We start from the raw sequence: 20,342 nt of genomic DNA, 5'->3' as shown, positions 1-20,342 counted from the left end.
CGAGGCGCTAGAGGGGTCACGCCGGTGACTGAACTCGCAAGGTCCGCGCGTGCCCGGGGCCTCGCGCCTTCCCGGCACCGCCCCCGGGGGCGCGGGAACCCGCACCTGCCTGCCTCCCCGCGACGGCGTGAGGTGTGGTGACTTGATAGCCGAGCCCAGGAAGAGGGAATTGGCGTCCACGGAAGCCAGAGCTGGGTGGAGGTAATCGAGAAGCTGATTTTCCTTGGGGGTTTGGTCAGGAGAGCCTCGAGAAATCCCGAGCCATACCCTTAGAGATACCTCACGAGCCAGCGGGGGTGGGGGGAAGGGCGGAAGTCAGCCGGGGCGGGCGGCCTTTTCGATGTCGCTGTGGCTTCTTTGCCGGGCGGCGAGTGGGTCTGAGACCCGGCGATACCTGTTCTCGAGGAGACCGGTACTCAGGCCGGCACCTACAGTCATATCTAACCTCCGGAAGCAAACTTCTGGACACCGTGTGGAAACAAACCCCAGGGTTGCTGCTGAAGTCGCCTCGGAGGCTGCTGGTGTGTTGAGAGCTTTTGGTACTTTGGACCCAGAAGGTGGAGGTGGGCCGTAGGGCGGAAAGGTCTACCAGGGCACCCAGCGAAACTTGCCCGTTTCTGCTGGCTTATGAGCATATTACTGGTGAATTTGAAAGTCGCGCAGTTGTGTCCAACTCTCTGCGAATGCAGTCCGTGGAATTCTCCAGGCCAGAACACTGGGGAAACTGTAGCGTTTCCCGCCTCCAGGGGATCTTCCCAACCCAGGGGTCGAACCTAGGTCTCCCACATTGTGGGCGGATTCTTTACCACCGGAGCCACAAGGGGGAAGTCCCAAGAATACTGGAGTGGGTAGCCTGTCCCTTCTCCAGCAGATCTTCCCGGCCTAGGAATCGAACTGGGGTCTCCTGCATTGCAGGCGGAACTGAGCTAGCAGGGAAGCTCCGAGAAAGAGGTCATTTCAGCCTCCAAGACATTAGTTTCTGCTGACAGAGAAATGCAGGAAGTGTCCCTGTACCTCTGGAGCCATTCCTTTGAACACCTGTGGCTTCCTTGAAAGAGCCTTGTTGTTGTTTCTCTTGGGTCACCTCTGAGAAAATCAGACTCTCAAGGCCATCGTCAGCCTTGCTTAAAAATCTCTATGACCCTGAGGAAATGTCAAGTCAAGACAAGGGTTACCTTTTCTAGGACCTTTCTTGTTTCCGAAGATCCTTAATCGTCCCTGTTTCTCCGTTTGTGTGTGTGTGTGTGTGTGTGTGTGTTTTAAGAGTGTGACGTTTGGATATCTTGGAAACAAATCGAGCTGTCAGTTTTTCTAGTTAAGTGAGCAGAAAATTTCATACACAGGTAGAAAGGGGCTCCTGCTGCTGCTGCTGCTGCTAAGTCGTTTCAGTCGTGTCCGACTCTGTGGGACCCCATGGACGGCAGCCCACCAGGCTCCCCCCTCCCTGGGATTCTCCAGGCAAGAGTACTGGAGTGGGGTGCCATTGTGTTCTGTGAACAAGGGGCACAGTGACATTCATATGTGTTCCCAGGAGGTGCCAATGAAGCAGTGTTAATGCCATCTAATAGCTTAGTGGGCGAAACTTGCTGAAAGGAATAAGGTTACTTTTTCTCTAATTTTTTTCTGATCTGAGTGTTTCAGTTTCCCTTCAAGTATTAATATGCTGAAAAAGATAATCTAGATGTTCCATGAAGCAAAGGAATCAGTCTGCATAAGAAGATGAAGGGACAGAGCGGTTGTCCCTCATCTCACTGAGGATAAGAAACTGGAATGATCTATTAAAATGTAGAGAAAGTCAAATACCCCCATTTATAAAGGTGGGACAGGAAGTGCACAGATTAAGTATTGGATAACATCAAAGCTCCTTTTAGCAAATGCATGTAAGTTTTTTCATCCCTCAACCTTAAAGAAGAAGTGATGAACTAGCATTTCTCTTTCCAGAGTTGTATATTTGTTTCAAAGTTGGGTGACAGAGGAAAGGTTGAAAACATGTCCTGAGTCTTGAGCCTTCACGAGTGGCAGTTAATTTTAAAGAGGAGGCAGAACGGTTACTTCTGTTCCTCCTTTTCTGATAACTTTTTGTTCTTCTTCTCTGATAAGTAAGTAAATGTGCGTCATGTGGCTTTCTTCTTGACGTGTACTTTTTTTTTCCTCCCCTCTCTCAGTGCCCTTGGGGAGAAGATCCACTCATTGGTTTTGTACCAAAGCTGACAAGGCCTCAGTTATCAGGTGGCCCAGGAGGATGTCACAAATAGAAGAAAAGCTGTTCCCAGAGCAAATAATGATGAGCCCTGTGAAGGTGCCTGCATGCTTGTACCCACATGTGGAGGTTTTACAGGGGACTAAGAGGTCTGTGAAAGAGAGTTCCAATAAGAGTAAGAAATCCAGCCCACAGATGGGCAGTCTTCATCCTGAGAGTGCTCGCCAGCACTTCCGGAGCTTCTGTTACCATGACACACCTGGACCGTATGAGGCTGTCAGCCAACTGCAGGAATTATGCTCTCAGTGGCTGAGGCCAGAGATCCACTCAAAAGAGCAAATCTTGGAATTGCTGGTGCTGGAGCAGTTCCTGGACGTTCTGCCCAGTCATATCCAGAACTGGGTGCAGAAGTATCATCCACAGAACTTCAAAGAGGCTGTGGCCCTGGTAGATCGCTTTCAGAGAGAATCTGGTGGAATAAGCAATGAGGTGAGCAGAAAGATTCCTTACATGTACACTGTGAAAGAGGGTGAAAGTGGGGTCAATAATTGGAGAATGAGATGGATTAAGTCACTCTTCTGTTGTTCCTTTAGAATAACTAAGTGCAATCTGAAATCACAGGCTTGCAGTGACAGCTTCCAGGTTGGGGAGTTCCTGAGAGTCTTTTCCTGGCCTTAGAAAAAGAAATGCATTTTGCCCTCTTTAGGGCCAGGGTGAATTGAAGGTGGTGGGCCTGGCCTAGCATGGCCAAGGAGATAGGACCTAGCAGCCAAGAAATAAAAGGCAAGAAAATGCTAGGAAGGGAGGAAAAAACCTCCAAATGCAGGGTTTTAAAGGTCAAAGGCAGGAGAGGGTAGCAGCCAAAGTATAAATCAAACCTTTCTGGGGAGACTGCAAAGAAAGAGAGGAAATGGAAAGAGAAAAGGGAAACAAGGATCAGAAAGAAGAAAAAAGCTAACAGTAAAATGGAGAAAATCTGAATGCTGAGGGGTGGTGCTCTCTGGGCTGGGAACACACATCGCAGGGCCAGGAGAAAAGCGTCTCCATGGCCTGCCTTCATTGCTTTGCCTTGGCCTTGCTGGTGAGTGGGTAACCAGGTCTGCCCTGGGGTGATGGCAGCCTACTTCTCCTTGAGAGCCCCGCCTTGAGGAGCACAAGTGTCTTATACACCTGAAGTATATGGCAGAAAGTTGAATCCAGCTCTTTCCCCATTTTTTCCTCCGCTGCATCCCCTTTCTCCATGAAATTGTTCCCTGGACGTGGGAGGATTGGAAAATCCACCTGACAGAAAACCCTCTTTTATTCATTTTCTTATTCTTTAGAGGAAACTAGAAAATCAAAGTCCACTAAAGCAAGGATCCAAGCCTAGAAAGCAAGAGATTGGAGGCAGTGAGAGAACAGACAGCCTACCCCTACCCTGCTCTTGGCCTGAGCTGTGACTGTCCAAGGAGGTGTGGAGGCAAGCAAGTCATAGCTTCTCTCATTTTCATCTGATTTTCCCAGATCATGTGTACAGTTCTTTGTGAGAAAATCGTGGCACAATATCTCTTCATTTTTAAAAATTTCCTTACTGCTCCCCAAACCTGGACTCTACTCTTATTTGTTCTTCCATCACCACCCCAAAACCAAAAGCTCTTTTCTAATGAGGATGGGGGTTATTTTTAGGTCACAACCCATCAACTGGGAAATGACACAGCGCTCTTGGGAGGAACAGCAGTGGCCCCAGGCTTTAAGTGGAAGCCAGCAGAGCCCCAGCCAGTGGGTGTGTTCCAGGAAGCATGTTCGAATATATACCAAGTACTGCAGGATCCGGGCTGGAATACTCACAAAGAAAGCCAGCCTGTCGATAAAGGAGGTGAGGAGTTTCATCATCATTATATTCTCCTGGGAGCTGTGATAGTAATTGGTTCAGGGAGCATTCCATGGGAATTTTCCAGGTGCCCAGTCATGCTTTCAGTTAGGATGTGTTTCTAGTGAGAGTACAGTAGGTCTGTGGTGGGTGAAGGTGAAGGCCATTCTGGGGTACAGAAGCATCCAAACCACAGAACCCTGGTATTCACAATGTGGACCTTTCTCTATAGAAATTTGAGAGGGGAGAAGAAGGTAGAGCAGGGACAAGGCAGGGGGGTCATCTCACCATTAGAAGTTAGAGGAGAAATTGGGATCAGAAATGGGCTGTCAGTGGCAGAATGGGAAGAGAATTGTACACCAGGAAAAAAGTGATAAAAGAAATCCCCCATGTTTCCCACCAAGGTTTTAATTTTCAAACACCTCTAATGCTTGCCTAGCTCAGTGAACATTCTCTTTAATGAGAGGAAAAGCAGTGGATTTCCTTGCATTTAATGAAAACTGGGAACCAGTTCTATGGAGTGGTGGCTTTTTGGTTCTAATTTATGAGAAGGCCACTTGTGGTGCACATGTGTGAGCTCGTGTGTGCACACACACACGTGAAGGTGAGCTGTCTTTACTGAGGGAGTCCTAAACTGTAGAAGTTGGTTTGGGGTATTCATAAACAGAAAAAATATTTTTTTTTTTCTGGCTCCTTCCCCACAGCTGTGCCTGCTGAAGAGAGTCCAACCTTTTCTGAGGAGAAAAGCACCCCAAGCTGCAAGTTGGCATCTAAGCTCACCTTGCCTATGTCCCAGGTGAGCTGTACTTTACAAGCGTTTTCAGGCAGCCTGAATGTGGCCTTGTCTGCTTTTCTCTGCTGCCCATGATCCTGCCTTACACAGCAGATGCTCTGAGGCACATTAGCCCAGGGTGTTCCCTAGGCAACTAGGATTGGCGCTGTGGGATTGGGCACCTCCCAAGCCATGTACTGATCTCTTGGGCACCTTTCCTGTCATCTCACTCCTTTTCCCTTGAATCTTCTCTTAACGTTTTTGGTAACTGGCCTCCCATGTAATTCAGAAATGAGTGATAGGACGGCTTCTGTTGTAGCGAGTACTGAACTACAACTTACTCTCTTCTCTAGAGTCCATTGACATTTGCAGATGTGGCCTTGTATTTTTCCGAGGAAGAATGGAAAATAATGACCCCTGATGAGAAGACCCTCTACCTTGATGTAATGCAGGAACTCTATGAGGATGTCGCCTCTGTAGGTAAAGAGTCTTCCTTTCCTTTGTACAGCATTTGAGCAATCTGTTACATCCTCAGTTCATGGAAAATGCACACCTGTGAGAGTGTCCCAGCAGTGGGTTGGTTCTCAGCTCGATGGTGTGAGGGGAGAGGGACGGCAGATCCAGATCACCTGGAGAGCGTTTTACAAATACACCTCTTTCTCCTAAGTAGACTGCTTGATCTATCATACTCTTGCCCTACCCTGCAAGCCCACTCTTGCCAGATCTTTTCCATGTCAGTAGAAAGCACAGTTTACCCAGGTGTTCAGGCCCCCAAACTCTCAGTTATCCTTTTTTCCAGTCCTTTTGTTATCCCCTACCCCCCAGCCAATCAGGGAGCGAGTACTCTTAACTCTGTCTTCAAAATAGCTCCTGAATACAACCATGTCTCAACCTCTTCTGCTCTTACCATCCTGGTCTCCGCCGCCTCATCTCTAACCAGGTCTGCTGGAATACCACAAGACTCCTGTCCCACGACGTTTCCATGTGTCCTTAGGGTTAGTTCCTAGCTTCCTCATTGTACATCCAGCCACAGCCACGGTAGAATATAAAGAAGATACTGAGTTTAAGATTCTGCCCATTTAAATGTTTGGAGTAAATAAAAGTATAGAGAGTTATTCGCTTTTTCTGAAAATAGTCTGGAATTTAGATGGCAGTCCATGACCTCCAAGTTTTATTCTCAGAGCGTTATCATTGCACCCTAAACTTAAAGTGATCTGTTTAGCACAAGGGCAAGAACCACAGACCCAACGTCCCTAAGAGTTCGAGGACATTCTTGGTGAGTCTCTTTGAGGTAAACGTACATATAGGAAGAGGAGAAAATTCCTTAATAGGAGCCTTTATAAAGGCTTAACAATTTTAAGATTTTGTTCCTCTATATTTTTAAAAATTAACCTCTTTATTGACTGACTTGTAGATTCACAAGCATATTTAAAATGTAATTCAAAGAACCCATATACGCTTTACCCATTTTCCCTCAGTGATAACTTTTGCAAACGTACATGACGTCACAACCAGGATAATAAAATGGGTACAGTCCACTGACCTTATTCATACTTTCATTTTCCTTGTATTCATTGGTGGGTGTGTATGTATTTAGTTATATAAGATTTGATCACGTGGAGGTTTGTATATTCACCACCCCAATGCAGATCCATTACCACAAGGATCCTTCCTGTTGCCCTTTTATCAATACAACAACACACCCTTCCCTCCCACACCCTACCTCATCACCAACCTGTGCCAACCACTGATCTGCTTACAGTTTTCAAAAATTTTGTCATTTCAAAAATAGAGCTTTGGGAGATTAACTTTTCTCCTTCACAATAATTCCCTGGAAATTCATCTAAGTTATTGTTTGTATCAGTAGTTCATTCATTTTTACTGCTGAGAAGTGTTCTGTAATATTGATAAACGATTGAAAGATATTTTTGCTGTCTTCAGTCTTGGGCTATTGTGAATAAAGCTGCCATGAACATTCCTGTACAGAATTTTGTGTAGAGATGGTAAGTTTGCGTTTCTCTGGGATAGAGAGTGAAAGAGTGAAATTGCCATTTCACATGGTAATTAGATGTTGAATGCTAAACTGGTTTTTAGAGTGGCTGCATTATTTGACCTTCCTGGCCAGCAATGGATGTGATCCTTTCTCCACATTCTTGCCATTGTTTAATAGTATTACCACTTAAAAATTTTTTGGCTTTCTGTTAAGTATGTAATGTTATCTCATTGTGGCTTGGACTTGCGTTTCGCTAATAGCTGATGATGATGTAGTTTTTCATGTGCTTATTTGCCATCTTTATATTATCTTCAGTGAAACGGCCTTTGCCATGGTTTTCATTTGGTTGTTTTTTAAGTGTTGAATTTTGAGAGTTCTTGTATAGATTGTAGTGCTTTCTAGCGTATATGGTTTGCAAGTAGTTTCCCCAAGTCTGTATATTTTTCCTTTTATCCTCTTCCCATGGGTTTCCACAGAGTAAGTTTTTTATTTTGATGCCCAGTTTTTCACTTTTCTTTTTACCGGTTATCTTTGCTATCAGGGCTAGCCATAGATCCCTAAAATTTTCTATGTTTTTCCTAAAAGTTTTTTAAGTTTGCATTTAAGTCTGTGATTCATATTGAGTAGATTCTATATAAGATATGAAATTCAGATTGAAGCTCATTTGTGTTTTTGCTTGTGTAGGTCCAGTTGCTTCAGCCTTGTTTATTGAAAAGGCTGGCCTTCCTCCATTGAATTGCTTTTGCACTTTGGTCAAAATCAGTTGGGCATACTTGTGTATCTGTTTTGTTCCATCGAGTTATGTGTGAGTCTTTCTTCCCACTGTATTTTGTCAAGATCAATTTTATTTTAAGCTATGCTAGGGCCTGTCCCTTTCCATGTAAAGTTTAGAATACGCTTATCTATAAGAAACTTTTTTGGAATTTTGCTAGAAATAACATGAAACTATATGTGAATTTGAGGAGGAATGATCTCTTTACTGTGTTGATTTTTCCAAACAATGAACGCAGTATGTTTTTCAAGTTTTCTTTGATTTCTTTCATCATTTAAAAAATGTTATCTACTTATCTATTTTGGCTACACTGGGTCTTTACTGTGGTGTGCAGCCTCCCTAGTTAGAGCTCGAGGGCTCTCTCTAGTTGCAGGGTGCTAGCTTCATTGCCCTGGGGCATGTGGGATTTTAGTTCCCCAACCAGGGATCAGACCTGAGTCCCCTGCATTGGAAGGTGGATTCTTAACCACTGGACCACCAGGGAAGTCCCATCACCAACTTTCTGATAGAGAAAAAAATTTATTTTATCTATGTTTGTGTTAGTTATTCATCTACTTTTTATAATTTTCAGTGTGCAGATCCTCTACATGTTTGCCAAGCATATGCAGGAGCATTTAATTTTCATTGGCATAACTGTAAATGGTATTATTTTAAATTTTTGTTAAAACAAATGTTCAGTGTTTTTATATAGGTCTGCCTCTAATTTTATGTTTTCTTCTTTTATCCTGTGACCCTACTGAACTTGCTTATGAGTTCTAGGAAGGCGTTTTTTGGTAAATTTCTTGGGGTTTTTATACATAGTCACATGATCTACAGTGCTTTTTATTTCTTTATTTATTTGTTGCCTTGTTGCAGTAGGTCCAACTTCTGGTACAATGTTGAATATGAATGGTGAGAGCAAACATCCTTGCTTTCTTCTCAGTTTTATCATGGAAACGTTATGTCTTTCACTTTTACATGTGATGTTCGTGCAGGGTTTTTATTGATACTTTATCAGGTTGATAATAATTCCTAACTTTCCTAGGGTTTTATTTATTTATTTTTGGCTGTGCTGGGTCTTCATTGCAGCACTCGGGATCTCTTTAGTTGAAGTGTGTGAACACTTAGTTGTGGCATACAAATTCTTCGTTGCATCCTTTCGGTATCTAGTTCCCTGACCAGGAATTGAACCTGGGCCGCTTGTATTGGGAATGTGGAGTCTTAGCCACTGGTCCACCAGGGAAGTCTCTCTTGAGTTTTTTTTTATCGTTAATGGATGTAGGGTTTGTCAAATACTTTTCTGTGTCAGTCAGTGGGATTATGATCTTTCAAAGCTTGTTGATATATGGTGGGTTATGTTGGTTGATTTCAAATATGGAAATCCTACTTGATCACGGTATATAATGCTTACATACTGTTACATTCAGCTTGCCAATATTTTGTTGAGGATTTTCGTGTTGAAGTTCATGGGAGATGTTAGTCTGTAGTTTTCCTTCTGAGTACTGTCTTTGTGTGATTTTGTTATCAGGGTAATTACTGGCCTTATGAAATGATTTGGGTAATAGTTCTTGTTTTCTGGAAGAGATGATATAAAAGTGGTGTTAATTGTATAGATACTTTGTAGAATGCTCCAGTAACACTATATGAATCTGGAGATGTCTGTTTTGGCAGCTTTTTAATTATGAGTTCAAGTTTTAATTTTCAGAGTGCTATTCAGATTATCTATTTCACACTGGTTGAATTCTGGTAGTTTGTAGATTTTGAGAAATTTACCCATTTCCCCCTAACTTTTAACATTTGTGAACATAAGTTGCTGATAGTATTCCCTTATTATCTCTTTAATTGCTGCAGAACGTGTAGTGATAGACCCAGTTCCTTCCTGATATGGATGGTTTGCATCTTCTTTCATTTTTGCCTAAGTTAATACAGGTTTATCAGTTCTATTAATTTTTGAGGAGCAAGTTTTTTGTTTAATTTTTGCTGTGATCTTTATTATTCCTTCAATTTTTATTTTCCTTTTATTCTAGCTTCTTCAGGTAGAAACGTAGATTATTTATTTGAGAGCTTTCCTCTTTTCTGTTGTGTGCCTTTAGGGCTATACATTTTCCTCTGAGCATTCCTATAGCTGCATTCCACATATTTTGATTATATTATATAATTTCATTTTCATTTAAGTATGTATTTTTAAATTTCCCTTGAGACTTTCTCTTTGAATCATGGATTATTAAGAAGTATATTTCCATTTGTCCCCATATATTTAAAATTTTTCTGTTGCCTTTGTGGTTTTGATTACCAATCTGATTCCATTTTTGTCAGATTGCTTTTTCTCACTCAAGTTGTGTTGTTTTTTTTTTTTTTTTTTTTGGTTCTAGGTGTTCTGTGTGATTTGTGATCTGTTTTTTTGTATCCTGATCATTTTGTCTATTATGTTAGGAGAGTCTGAGTCCTATTTAAATATTTTAATGGGCAGTCACTGTGTTTTAGTTTAGCATGTAAGTTCTTTTCTACTTTGTGGAATATGTGTCTAGTGACAGCTTAATTTTCAGAGCCTTTATGGTATTATTTTGGTCTCCTCGATTTATGTGGTACTGCTGGGATTCCCATGTGCTCCTGCTCATGCTGCCAGAGAGTGAGGAATGAGGAAGATCTTTACTTAGGCTAGAGTGTCTCTCAGTGGGAACCTCTGACCCTTAGGGATGAAGAGGCTTCCTGGGGCCGGCTGCTAGTGGCTGGTTAGCTAGGTCCATCTTGCTAGTTCTGCATGACAAATCTGATGTCTCCGATTGGAGTTCTGATGTTGTCAGACGGTTTCCCATTTCCAATTGTGGATAGAGTTAGCCTATTGAGGCAGCCTTCTGTTGCTCAGTTGAGATTTGGAAAACACGAGATCTGGGTTGCCTACATTTTTGGATGTGGGGATGTAAGATACCTACTGTGTTACTCTTCTAGTCCTGGAGTCCCAACCCATTTTGCCTTCCTCTTACCACTTTATAGAATTCTCTGTTCATTGTATCTTGCATTCTTAAATGGATTTGTAGTTGTGCCCAGAAAGGAAGTCCAGGGAAAAATGGGTCTGTGCCATTTTGTCCAGATTGGACCAAAAATCCCTTGTTCCTGTATTTTTAAAAAGCTGTCAGTATTGATTTTTCTTCCATGCCGACAGTTTTCTTGTTCCGGGAAACAGATGGCTGATTCTTCTGTTTATTCCAACAGGGTTAAAGCTCAAAAATGACCCTGAAAATGACCCACCTGTATCTCTTCCTACATTAGAGATACAACCATCAGGATGCGAAGTATTAGGAAAGGCCACAATGAAAGATGCTGAGACAACAGTGGGCAATGAAAATCACGGTGATACATGCAGGGTACGGAAACGACCTCGCAGTCCTGAAGCCCCAGCCCTCGCCAGCCACTTCGTGGCTGGTGACAAACTGCACTGAAACTCTCAAAACGGGCCCTTTCCATCAAACTCAAGGAAATTATCTGAGTGCAGCCAACCTGTTGTTTCACTTTAGCCGAAGGAGGGAGCAGAAGGAAGAAATTCTTCATTAGAAACATGAATGATTGACCCTGACCAAAAAGGTAGGAGACCAGAGGCTGGACTTGCGGGCTGGAGGGAGGCTGTTGCTATGGCATCTACATATCCAGCCCCTGGGGGGCTTGGGGGAGGAAGGGACCCGTGGAAGCCAGCCTGGAAAGCTGCCGAGCCGAGAGCAGGCAAGGCAGGGTGCACGCAGGCCCTCTGGACAACCTTGTCATATTTCCAACTTGGGGATGAGAGGCGACTTCCTGGGCATCTCCGAGGATCAGCCCATCACCTCGGACCATGGCTCCGGTAGTGTCACCTGAACACGGGGGAATGGAGGGAAATGGCCCTGGAGAGGCCCTGAGAAAGCCCTAGAAGAGAGAGGATGCTGGCCCCCTTGTCCTCCACCCCTCGAGAGGCAGCCTGGATGGATGGTTGTGTTCTTGGCCCAAGCCCAGGTCTGTCTCTTTCTCAGCCCTTCACAAGACTTCCTCCTGGCGGGTCTGTGGGACTGCTCTCTGCCTGTTCTGTTGTCTCTCTTGTTCCTCTCCACCCTCCAAAGCTTTGCATCAGGGGACAGGGAAGAGAGGGAAAGACATGTTCCTCCCAGCCCTGCCCCATCTCAGCCACGCTCCCTCCACCTCCTACCAGTGCCCTCCTGGTGCCACAGAATGTGCTGCTCCAGTCCTGGACAGCCTCAAGCAGCCCCTATGTCCCAAAGGATTTGGGAAAGTGGGGGTCTCCTTGAGTGGAGGGCAGTTGTCAGGCCGGGGTGGGAGAGCAGATGGAGAAGAGGCTTGTAGGGTAGGCAACAACTGGGGAGATGGGGACATCTCTGGGTGAAGAGGCAGCTCTCAAGTCCCCATGTTTTTCTTGCAGGAACTGGTTTTATAGAAGGTGAACCGCCCCTTCTGTGGTCTTGTCCAGAGAGTCAAATCCCTGCCTGGGGCACCCCTGACCCTAGAGTTGCCTGGGGAGCACCCGAGAGAAGAGCCTGACCCCTCGAGGAGAGGCAGGGCCTTCCAGGTGGAGAGCCCGAGGGAAGGGGTGGCCTGGTGATCCAGTACTGGCATGGGGAAGGAAGGATGGAGCTAGAGACACTCTGGTGGAGCAGGTTCTCCCCACCTGCTGGGCTCTGGGAAGGGAGACATTTGCCCTTGTGACATAGATCAGAAGTGGGGGAGCTGAACCTGCCTCTGGGTCTTCACTGCCTACCTGCACCCCAGTCTCTGGGAGATCTGGCACAGTGGGATGGGGGAGGGGAGCACAGACTCCCAATAGATCTAGAGAGAGAGAGAGGCCCGTGGCAGGGAAGGTGAGAGCAAGTTACAGGGAAGAACTGGGGGACAGTCTGAGCTGATATGGTCACAGGAGAGATGAATCCCAGAACCGCCTTGGGGAGCAAGGTCCTTACACACAAACCTCCCCACCCTAACCCAAGCCCCACGCAAGGCTTAACCAGGGGTTCCTTGGTGTCGAGTGGCACAGGCCTCTCAGTTTGGGTGGGGTGGTGGCTGGCTCCTGGGGCCGAGTGTAATAGGAGGGAAGGGATACAAGTGGGTGGCGTGGAGCTGAGACCCACCCATGACCCCATATCTCTGTCTCCAGGCTGCCCCTCCTGCTAGGATCACACAGGAGCATCTGCTCTGGATGGGCCTGCAGCGGTCCTGGCTGTGCTGCTGACTGGTGCACCAGGAGCGGCACTGAGGGGAGCCGGGAGAGGCCCTGGCCCTCACCCCCATCCCACATCCACATCTGCCCCCTCACTGATTGCTCGTGGTCCTGGTCCTCAGTTCCTGGGACTAAGAACCACAGCAGCCTGGTTGCCCCTGGGACACAGGGGCTGAGCCTCACACCATGTGCCCTTCTCAGCCACCCAGGGCCCGGCTGAAGAGCTCTGCCTGCCTCACCCCGAGGCCTGAGGCTGCACCCAGGCTACCACATGCCCCCCGCAGATTCCCACAGATGGAAGGGCGCTGATGGCTTCCTCCCTTGTGCCAAGTTGCCTGGAAACCCCTGGTCCTGGTGGCCCCTCCTCCACCCCAACTGTGTCCCTCCAGGACCACTTCCGGGAGACTGCCAGCCTTTGGACTGCATCCCTGGAGTTCTGAGAGACTGTGACATGGGCTGCAGGGGAGGAGAGGAGCGCAGGACCAGGGGCCTCCTTGGGGCTGATGCGTAAATGTGCCCTTTTCAAGTTCGGGTCTCACGCTCTGGGTGACTGGATCCCCAGCCACAGCCTCTTCCTGGGCCAGCCTGAGAGGACCTGGGGAGGGCACTAGGGAGGGTCTTTACTTAATATGTGCGTGCCTGTGTGTGAGTGCGCATGTTGAGTGCATGTGAGTGTGGGGATGTGTGTGTGAATTTGCATGTTCATGCATGAGGGCTTGAGTGTGAGCATGGGGATGTGTGGGTGTATAAGTGTGGATGAGTGTATGGGTATGAGTGCACAGATGTGTGTGTGTGAAGGTACTGGTGTGAGAGTGTGTGTGTGGGTGTGAATATACATGTCAGTGTGCATGTGTGAATGCGTGTGTGTGAGTGTTTATGCACACATGAGTGGCTGTGCGATGCAGACGGTGCTGAGCTGTTTAGTGGGTGTGCTCTGGGGGACGGGCATCCTGTCCTCCCCAGGCTCCCAGCTCTGTTGGAGCTGCCTGGGCCCTGGAAGGCCGCTTCCTAAAGTGGAGAAAGTATGTTGGAGATTCAGGGGCCCCGGGCTTAGAGACCCATCATCACCTGCAGAGAATCCCCCCTCCCCATGGGGCTCTGGCTGGGGCTGTCCGCCCCCAAAGGTATTGGCTGTGGGAGGGGCGGGGACACGTCCTCAGCACGTGCTCCTGCCACTATTTTTCTTACCATTTTGATCTTGAGTAGTTTGCTGCTGCTGCTGCTCTCCCACCTCTTCCTCATCTCCTCACTAGGCCTCTGCTGCTCTCCTCTCTGTGTACTTTATTTGCAATCTCTTTTTCAGGCAGTGGAGGTTCTACACCATCACCGACTTGAATAAGACAGCTTTCCCTTTTCTGTGTGTGATGAACTCTCCACCAGTCAGCGCAGTCTGGTCAGAGAAAAGTTCTTGTTTTCAGTGTTGTCAAATCTTGTGTCTATATAAGTTAATAAAGAAAATTATTTTAGTTAAATAAAAAAAAAAACAAACACGGAGGCCTCTTGTTTCTGGTGTGGTGCCCCCTTGGAGGAGAGGGTCTGTTGGTGAGCTCACCCGACTCTGGTGGCCAGAAGCTGGGGGAGGGGAGCATCCTGAGAGCTATAATTGGGTGGGGTCATGGCAGGAAACCATTGAATGTTATACTTCGTATTAATAGAACAAAGGGGTAATACATAATCATTCCAAAAGATTTAAAACATGGATTTGGTGAAATTCAGTACCCATTCATGATTTTAACATCTTTTAAGAACATTGAAATTGTTAGGAACTCATTCTTCTGGCAAATAGTCTATAAAAAACCTCAGTGTGCATAATATTTAATGGTGAAAGAATGTTCCTAATATTGGGAACAATGCATGGTGTCTACTCTTGCCATTTCTATTCATCATTGCAGTGGAAGCTTGAGCGAATGGAATAAGCCCCCTACCCTGACAAATCCATCCGAATTGGAAAGGAAGAAATAAAGCTTTATTTATTCACAGATCATCCTGTATGGAGAAAAGTAAAGCACAGACTCAAAAAAGCCACTAGACCCATAAACAAATTTAGCAAGGCCAACAGGACACAATATCAACATCAAAATATCACTTATACTTGTACATACTAGCACCAAAAATTCCAAAAATGAAATTAAGAAAGCAACTGGATACACAATAGCCTTCAAAAGAATAAAACATTAGGGATAAATCCCATAAAAAATGAATAAGACCTGAAAACTAAAAAGTACTTAAAACATTATAAGACATAGCTGAGAAAATTTAAACTTAGTAAAGATAGTTCATGGATTGGGAGACTCAATATGACAACCTTCCCCAAGTTTATCTGTAGATTGAGCCCAATATCTATCAAAATCTCAGCTGAATTTCCTGTAGAAGTTGACAAGCTGATCTTAAAATGTATGCGGAATATACATTTATATCACCTTAAATAGCCAAAACATTTTGAAAAAGGAAAACAGTTGAAGGATTTATCATACCTATTCCAGAAGTCATCAAGCCACAGCAATCAAAACAGTATGCATCTTGTACAAAGATAGTCATGTAGATCAGTGGAACAGATTGAGAAAGTATGAACAAATCCTTAAATTTATGATGAGATGGGTCTTCTATTGTGGCAAAATACACAACAAATGTCGCCATTTTAACCATTTTAAAGTATCAAATTCAGTAGCATGAAGTACATCCCCAATATGTAACCATCACCATTATCTAATTCTAGAATATTTCCATCACCACAGATGAGAACACCATGTGCATTGTCAGTCTTCATTACCTCCCTACCCTACTCCTTGGCAAATAGAAATATGCTTTCTGTCTCTATGTATATACTTTTTATGGGTATTTCATACAAATGGAATCATATGATATGTAACCTTTTATACCTGGCTTCTTAGTGTAATATTTTGTAGTTCATTCACATTATCTGTAGTTCATTCACATTATTGTATGTTTCTTTTAATGGGAGAATAAAATTCCATTTTATGGATATATGACATTTTATTTATCCAGTCATGTGTTTGTGGACATTTGTGTTGTTTCTACCTTTTTGCCATTGTGAATAGGGTTACTATGGACATTCAAGTACAGGTTTTGTTTGAACACCTGATTGCAATTTTGGGGGTCCACAACTAGGAGTAGAATTGCTGGATAACATGTTAATTCTGTGTTTAACTAATGGAAGAACTCACCAAACTGTTTTACATAGAGGCTGCACCATTTACAGTCCCACTTAGTAATGTATGATGATTCCACACTCTCCAACAGTTGTTATTTTTCTTTTCTAATTTACGGTTATCCTAGTATGTGTGAAGCAATTTTCATGTGCATTTCCCTAAGGCTAATGATGTGAAATTGGACTTCCTGGTGGCTCAGACAGTAAAGAATCTGCCTGCAGTGCAGGAGACCAGGGTTTGATCCCTAGGTTGGGAAGATCCCCTGGAGAAAGTAATGGCTACCCACTCCGGTATTCTTGCCTGGAGAATTTCATGGACAGAGGAGCCTGGTGGGCTACAGTCCCTGGAATTGCAAAAGAGTTGGACATGACTGAGCAGCTGACACTTTCAACTTTCAATGATGTGGAGCATCTGTTCATTTGTTTGGTAGCCATTTACATGTTTTCTTTGCAGAAATACTAGTACTTTGGGATAAATTTGACAAAATTTCTGGAAGACCTGTACACTGAAAATTACAGAAGGAATTAAATACTACAAACATAAATTGATATCTCATGCTCACAGATTTGAACACTCAATATTGCTGGATGGGAGCTCTAGAAAACTGACCTATAGATTCAATGCATTCCCAGTGAAGCAACAGTAGGACTTTGAAAATAAATTGACAAAGTGATTCCACCTTTCCATAGAAATACAAAAGGCTAAGGAGAGCCAAAATTTTTGAAAAAGAACAACGATGCAGGATTTATACTACTTCATTTCAAAACTTGATATAGATCAACAATAATTCAGTGTGATCTTGGTATAAAGATAGATTTACAGATCAATGGATCAGAACAGAGTTCACAATATACTCAAAACTATATGGACGATTGCCTTTTTTTAATTTATTTTAATTGGAGGCTAATTACGAGGTGGATGGAACTATTATACAGAGTGAAGTAAGTCAGAAAGACTATTGCCTTCTGACTGAGATGTAAATTCAGTACAACAGAGAAAAATAACATTTTTAGCAAACTACTGGAAACATTTGAAAAGCACATCTTTAAAAACAAACTCACATAACATACAAAAATTAACTACATATCATGAGACAACACCAAAATACATGCCACCTGCAAAGTACTGCAGTACTGAGAAGCACTACTCCCTGGAAGCTTGAGGGCCAAGAGGTTGACGTAAGTGAACTGTGTTGTACAAACAAACTAAGGAAGATTCATAATGATGCACCCAAAGCTACACAACTAGTGGGTGGGAGATGCAAGGTAGCAGCCAGGTTTCCTGACTTTCGGCTTAGGCTTTTCTGCACTATTCTGGTCAGTTGCACCCTGTGGCAGATTCCCTCTGATCCCAGAGGACAAGTTCATGCCTTGTTTCTGGGACAAAGCCCCTGTCACATGTCCTTGCATCTAAATCCATGACTTGTGGGACTTCCCTGGAGGTCCAGTAGTTAAGATTTCAGCCTCGGGGGCTCCCCAGGTGGTTCATTGTTTGAGAATCAGCCTGCCAGTGCATGACACGTGGCTTCGATCCCTGGTCCGGGAAGATTCCACTTTGCACGGAGCAACGAAGCTGGGTTCCACAACTGTGGAAGCCCTGGTGCCCTAGGTCCTGTGCTCTGAACCAAGAGAAGTCAGGGCAATGAGAAGTCTGAACGCTGCAAAAAAGAGTATTCCTGGCTCACCGCAGCTAGAGAAAGGCCCACCACAGCAACAAAGACCCAGCTGCTGCTGCTAAGTCGCTTCAGTCGTGTCCGACTCTGTGCGACCCCATAGACAGCCTCCCACCAGGCTCCCCTGTCCCTGGGATTCGCCAGGCAAGAACACTGGAGTGGGTTGCCATTTCCTTTTCCAATGCATGAAAGTGAAAAGTGAAAGTGAAGTCGTTCAGTCATGTCCGACTCTTAGGGACCCCATGGACTGCAGCCCACCAGGCTCCTCCATCCATGGGATTCTCCAGGCAAGAGTACTGGAGTGGGGTGCCATTGCCTTCTCCAAAGACCCAGCACAGCCAAAGTAAATATATAAATAAAAAATTATAAAGAACCTATGAACTGATTATGAGGTTCTGATATCTATGTTAGTGGAGCATCACCATCTGCTGGTTGATTCCTTGAACTATATCAGAAAGCCCTTGGGGTGTTGTGTTGCCAAAGGCTTCACCACAGACACAGTCACTGCTGCACAGCCAGTTTTGATAAGGTCAAGAGAAGAAAGAGAAGACAGCTTTGGGGGCACAGGAAGGGAGTGGGGGTGGTGGTGGATGTCAACGTGAGGCTATAGAATCTTGTATAACTCGAAAATATATTTGAGCAGCGTCTTCTACTTGTGGATTCCTTGAACTGCATCAGAAAGGTCCAGGGGAGATGTGTTCCTAAGGCCTCAACAACAGGAACAGTCACCTGAGAAGAGTCAGTTTTGATAAGGGCAAGAGGAGAAAGAGAAGTGAGGTCTTGGGGCACAGCATAGGAGTGGGAGGAGCGGATGTCAATGTGAGGCCGTAGAGCCTAGTGTAACTCAATAACCTACCATCTGCTGGTGGATCTCATGAACTACATCAGAAAGCCCTGGGGATGTGTTGGCCACTCATTTTACATCAATCAATGAACACTGACCAAGGGGAACATTGACCACATGGAAGCAGTCTATCCTCCAGGATAAATCTTTGTTACTGATCAGCTTGATTGAGAGCTGATCAGACGAGCTCCACAGTCTCAGGACCTCAAAAGGCAAGGCACTGGCTGAAGCTTGCAAGGGCGTGATGACTAAAGTTCTGCCTCTGACCTTCCATCCACACCAGCAGTGAGAGCCCTTAAGCCACTTCTGTAGTATATGCTTGCTTGCTACTCAAAGTGTGGTCTAGGGACCAGCAGCATTAGCATCACCTGGGAATTTCTGGCTCTGAGGCCTCCATCACAGGCCTATTGAACCAGGACTTGTATTTTCATAATACGCCTGGTGATTCCATGCACATTAAAGTTTGAGAAGCACTACGCCCTGGTAGCTTGAGGACTGAGAGGTTAACAAAAAACTGTATTTTAAGTGAGTTTAAAAAGACTCACAATGATGTACAAAAGCCACAGAACTAGGGGTGGGAGATTCAAGGTTAGCAGCCAGATTGCTTGATGTTCAGCTGAGGCATTTCTTCACGATTTTGGTCAGTTGCACCCTGTTCATGCTTTGTTTCTTGGAGCAAGCTCCTGTCATATGTCTGCATCTAAATCTATGACCTGGGGGAACTTCCACAGTGGTCCAGTAGTTAAGACTTCACCTTCCAGGTCTTCCCTTGGGGTCCCAGTGGTTAAGATTCCACCTGCCAGTGCAAGGGACAGAGGTTCAATTTCTGGTACAGGAAGACCCCACATGCCAAGGGGGAACTAAGCCAGGGCGCCACAACTATTGAAGCCATCACTAGGGCCTGTGCTAGGAAACAAGTCACAGCAATGAGAAGCCCATAAAATTGAACCAAGAGAAGCCCTGGATCGCTGCAACTAGATAAAAGCCCACTGAAGCAAGGATGACCCATCACAGTCAAATAAATACATAAATAAAAAAAGAACCTATTAACTGATTGTGTGCTTCCGATTTCTATACTAGTGGAGAAGAGCCATCTGCTGGTGGATTCCTTGAATTACACCAGAAGTCCCTTGGAGTATTGTGTTGATAAGGTCTTCAGACACAGAGACAGTCACCCTCGTACAATTTTGATATGAACAAAAGAAGAGAAGAGAGGTCTTGAGGCACAGGAAGGGAGTGGGAGTAGATATCACTGTGAGACTGTGGAGCCAAGTAGAACTCGAAGAGCTAGTGAATCAGTGCCCTCTGATGGTGTATTCCTTGAACTACATCTGAGAGCTATGGAGGTGTTGTGTCAACAAGGCTTTCAGCGACAGGGAGAGTCACTCCTGCACAGTCACGTTTGATAAGGGCAAGAGAAGAAAGAAAAGACAGGTCTCGGGGCACAGGAAGGGAGTGGGAGAGTAAATGTCAATGTGAGGCTGTAGAGCCAGGTAGAATTCAGGAAATGTAGTGGAGCAGCACCATCTGCTAGTGGATTTGTTGAACTAAATCAGAAAAGCCTGTGGGTGTTGTGTTGCCAAGGCCTTCAGTCATAGGGACAGTGCCTCCTGCACACCCAGTCTTCAGAAGAGCAAGGTAAGAAAGAGAAGAGAGGTCTTGGGGTACAGGAAGAAAGTAGGGGGAGTATATCTCAATGTGAGACTGTAGATACTTAAATAACTGGAAAACTTAGTGGGGCAGCGCCATCTGCATGTGGAATTCTTGAAGGACATCACAAAGCCTTGTGGGTGTTGTGTGTCCATGACCTTCAGGTACAGGAACAGCCATCCAGCACAGTTTTGATATGGGCAAGATGAGAAAGAGAAGGGGGGTGGTCCCAAGATGGTGGAGG

At 45.1% G+C, this 20,342-nt stretch overlaps 1 protein-coding gene across 1 annotated transcript; it reads left to right on the top strand.

Moving 5' to 3' along the window:
• The first annotated feature begins 2,169 nt into the window (after positions 1-2,169).
• Positions 2,170-14,250, top strand: LOC147341342 (zinc finger protein 75D-like). Its single transcript, XM_086389193.1, has 6 exons — positions 2,170-2,689; positions 3,866-4,055; positions 4,754-4,845; positions 5,175-5,301; positions 10,779-11,147; positions 14,066-14,250. Exons 1-5 carry the CDS (start codon positions 2,243-2,245, stop codon positions 11,003-11,005), a joined length of 1,083 nt encoding a protein of 360 aa, XP_086245319.1. The 5' UTR covers positions 2,170-2,242; the 3' UTR covers positions 11,006-11,147; positions 14,066-14,250.
• Positions 14,251-20,342: the final 6,092 nt, after the last annotated feature.

This window comes from Bos grunniens, chromosome X (assembly GCF_055505025.1).
Source record: "Bos grunniens cultivar Pamir isolate PY7600 chromosome X, Bosgru_T2T1.0, whole genome shotgun sequence".
NCBI classification, from domain to species: Eukaryota; Metazoa; Chordata; class Mammalia; order Artiodactyla; family Bovidae; genus Bos; species Bos grunniens.
Note: the sequence above shows the minus strand (reverse complement) of the source record. Positions and strands in the feature narration are given on the sequence as shown.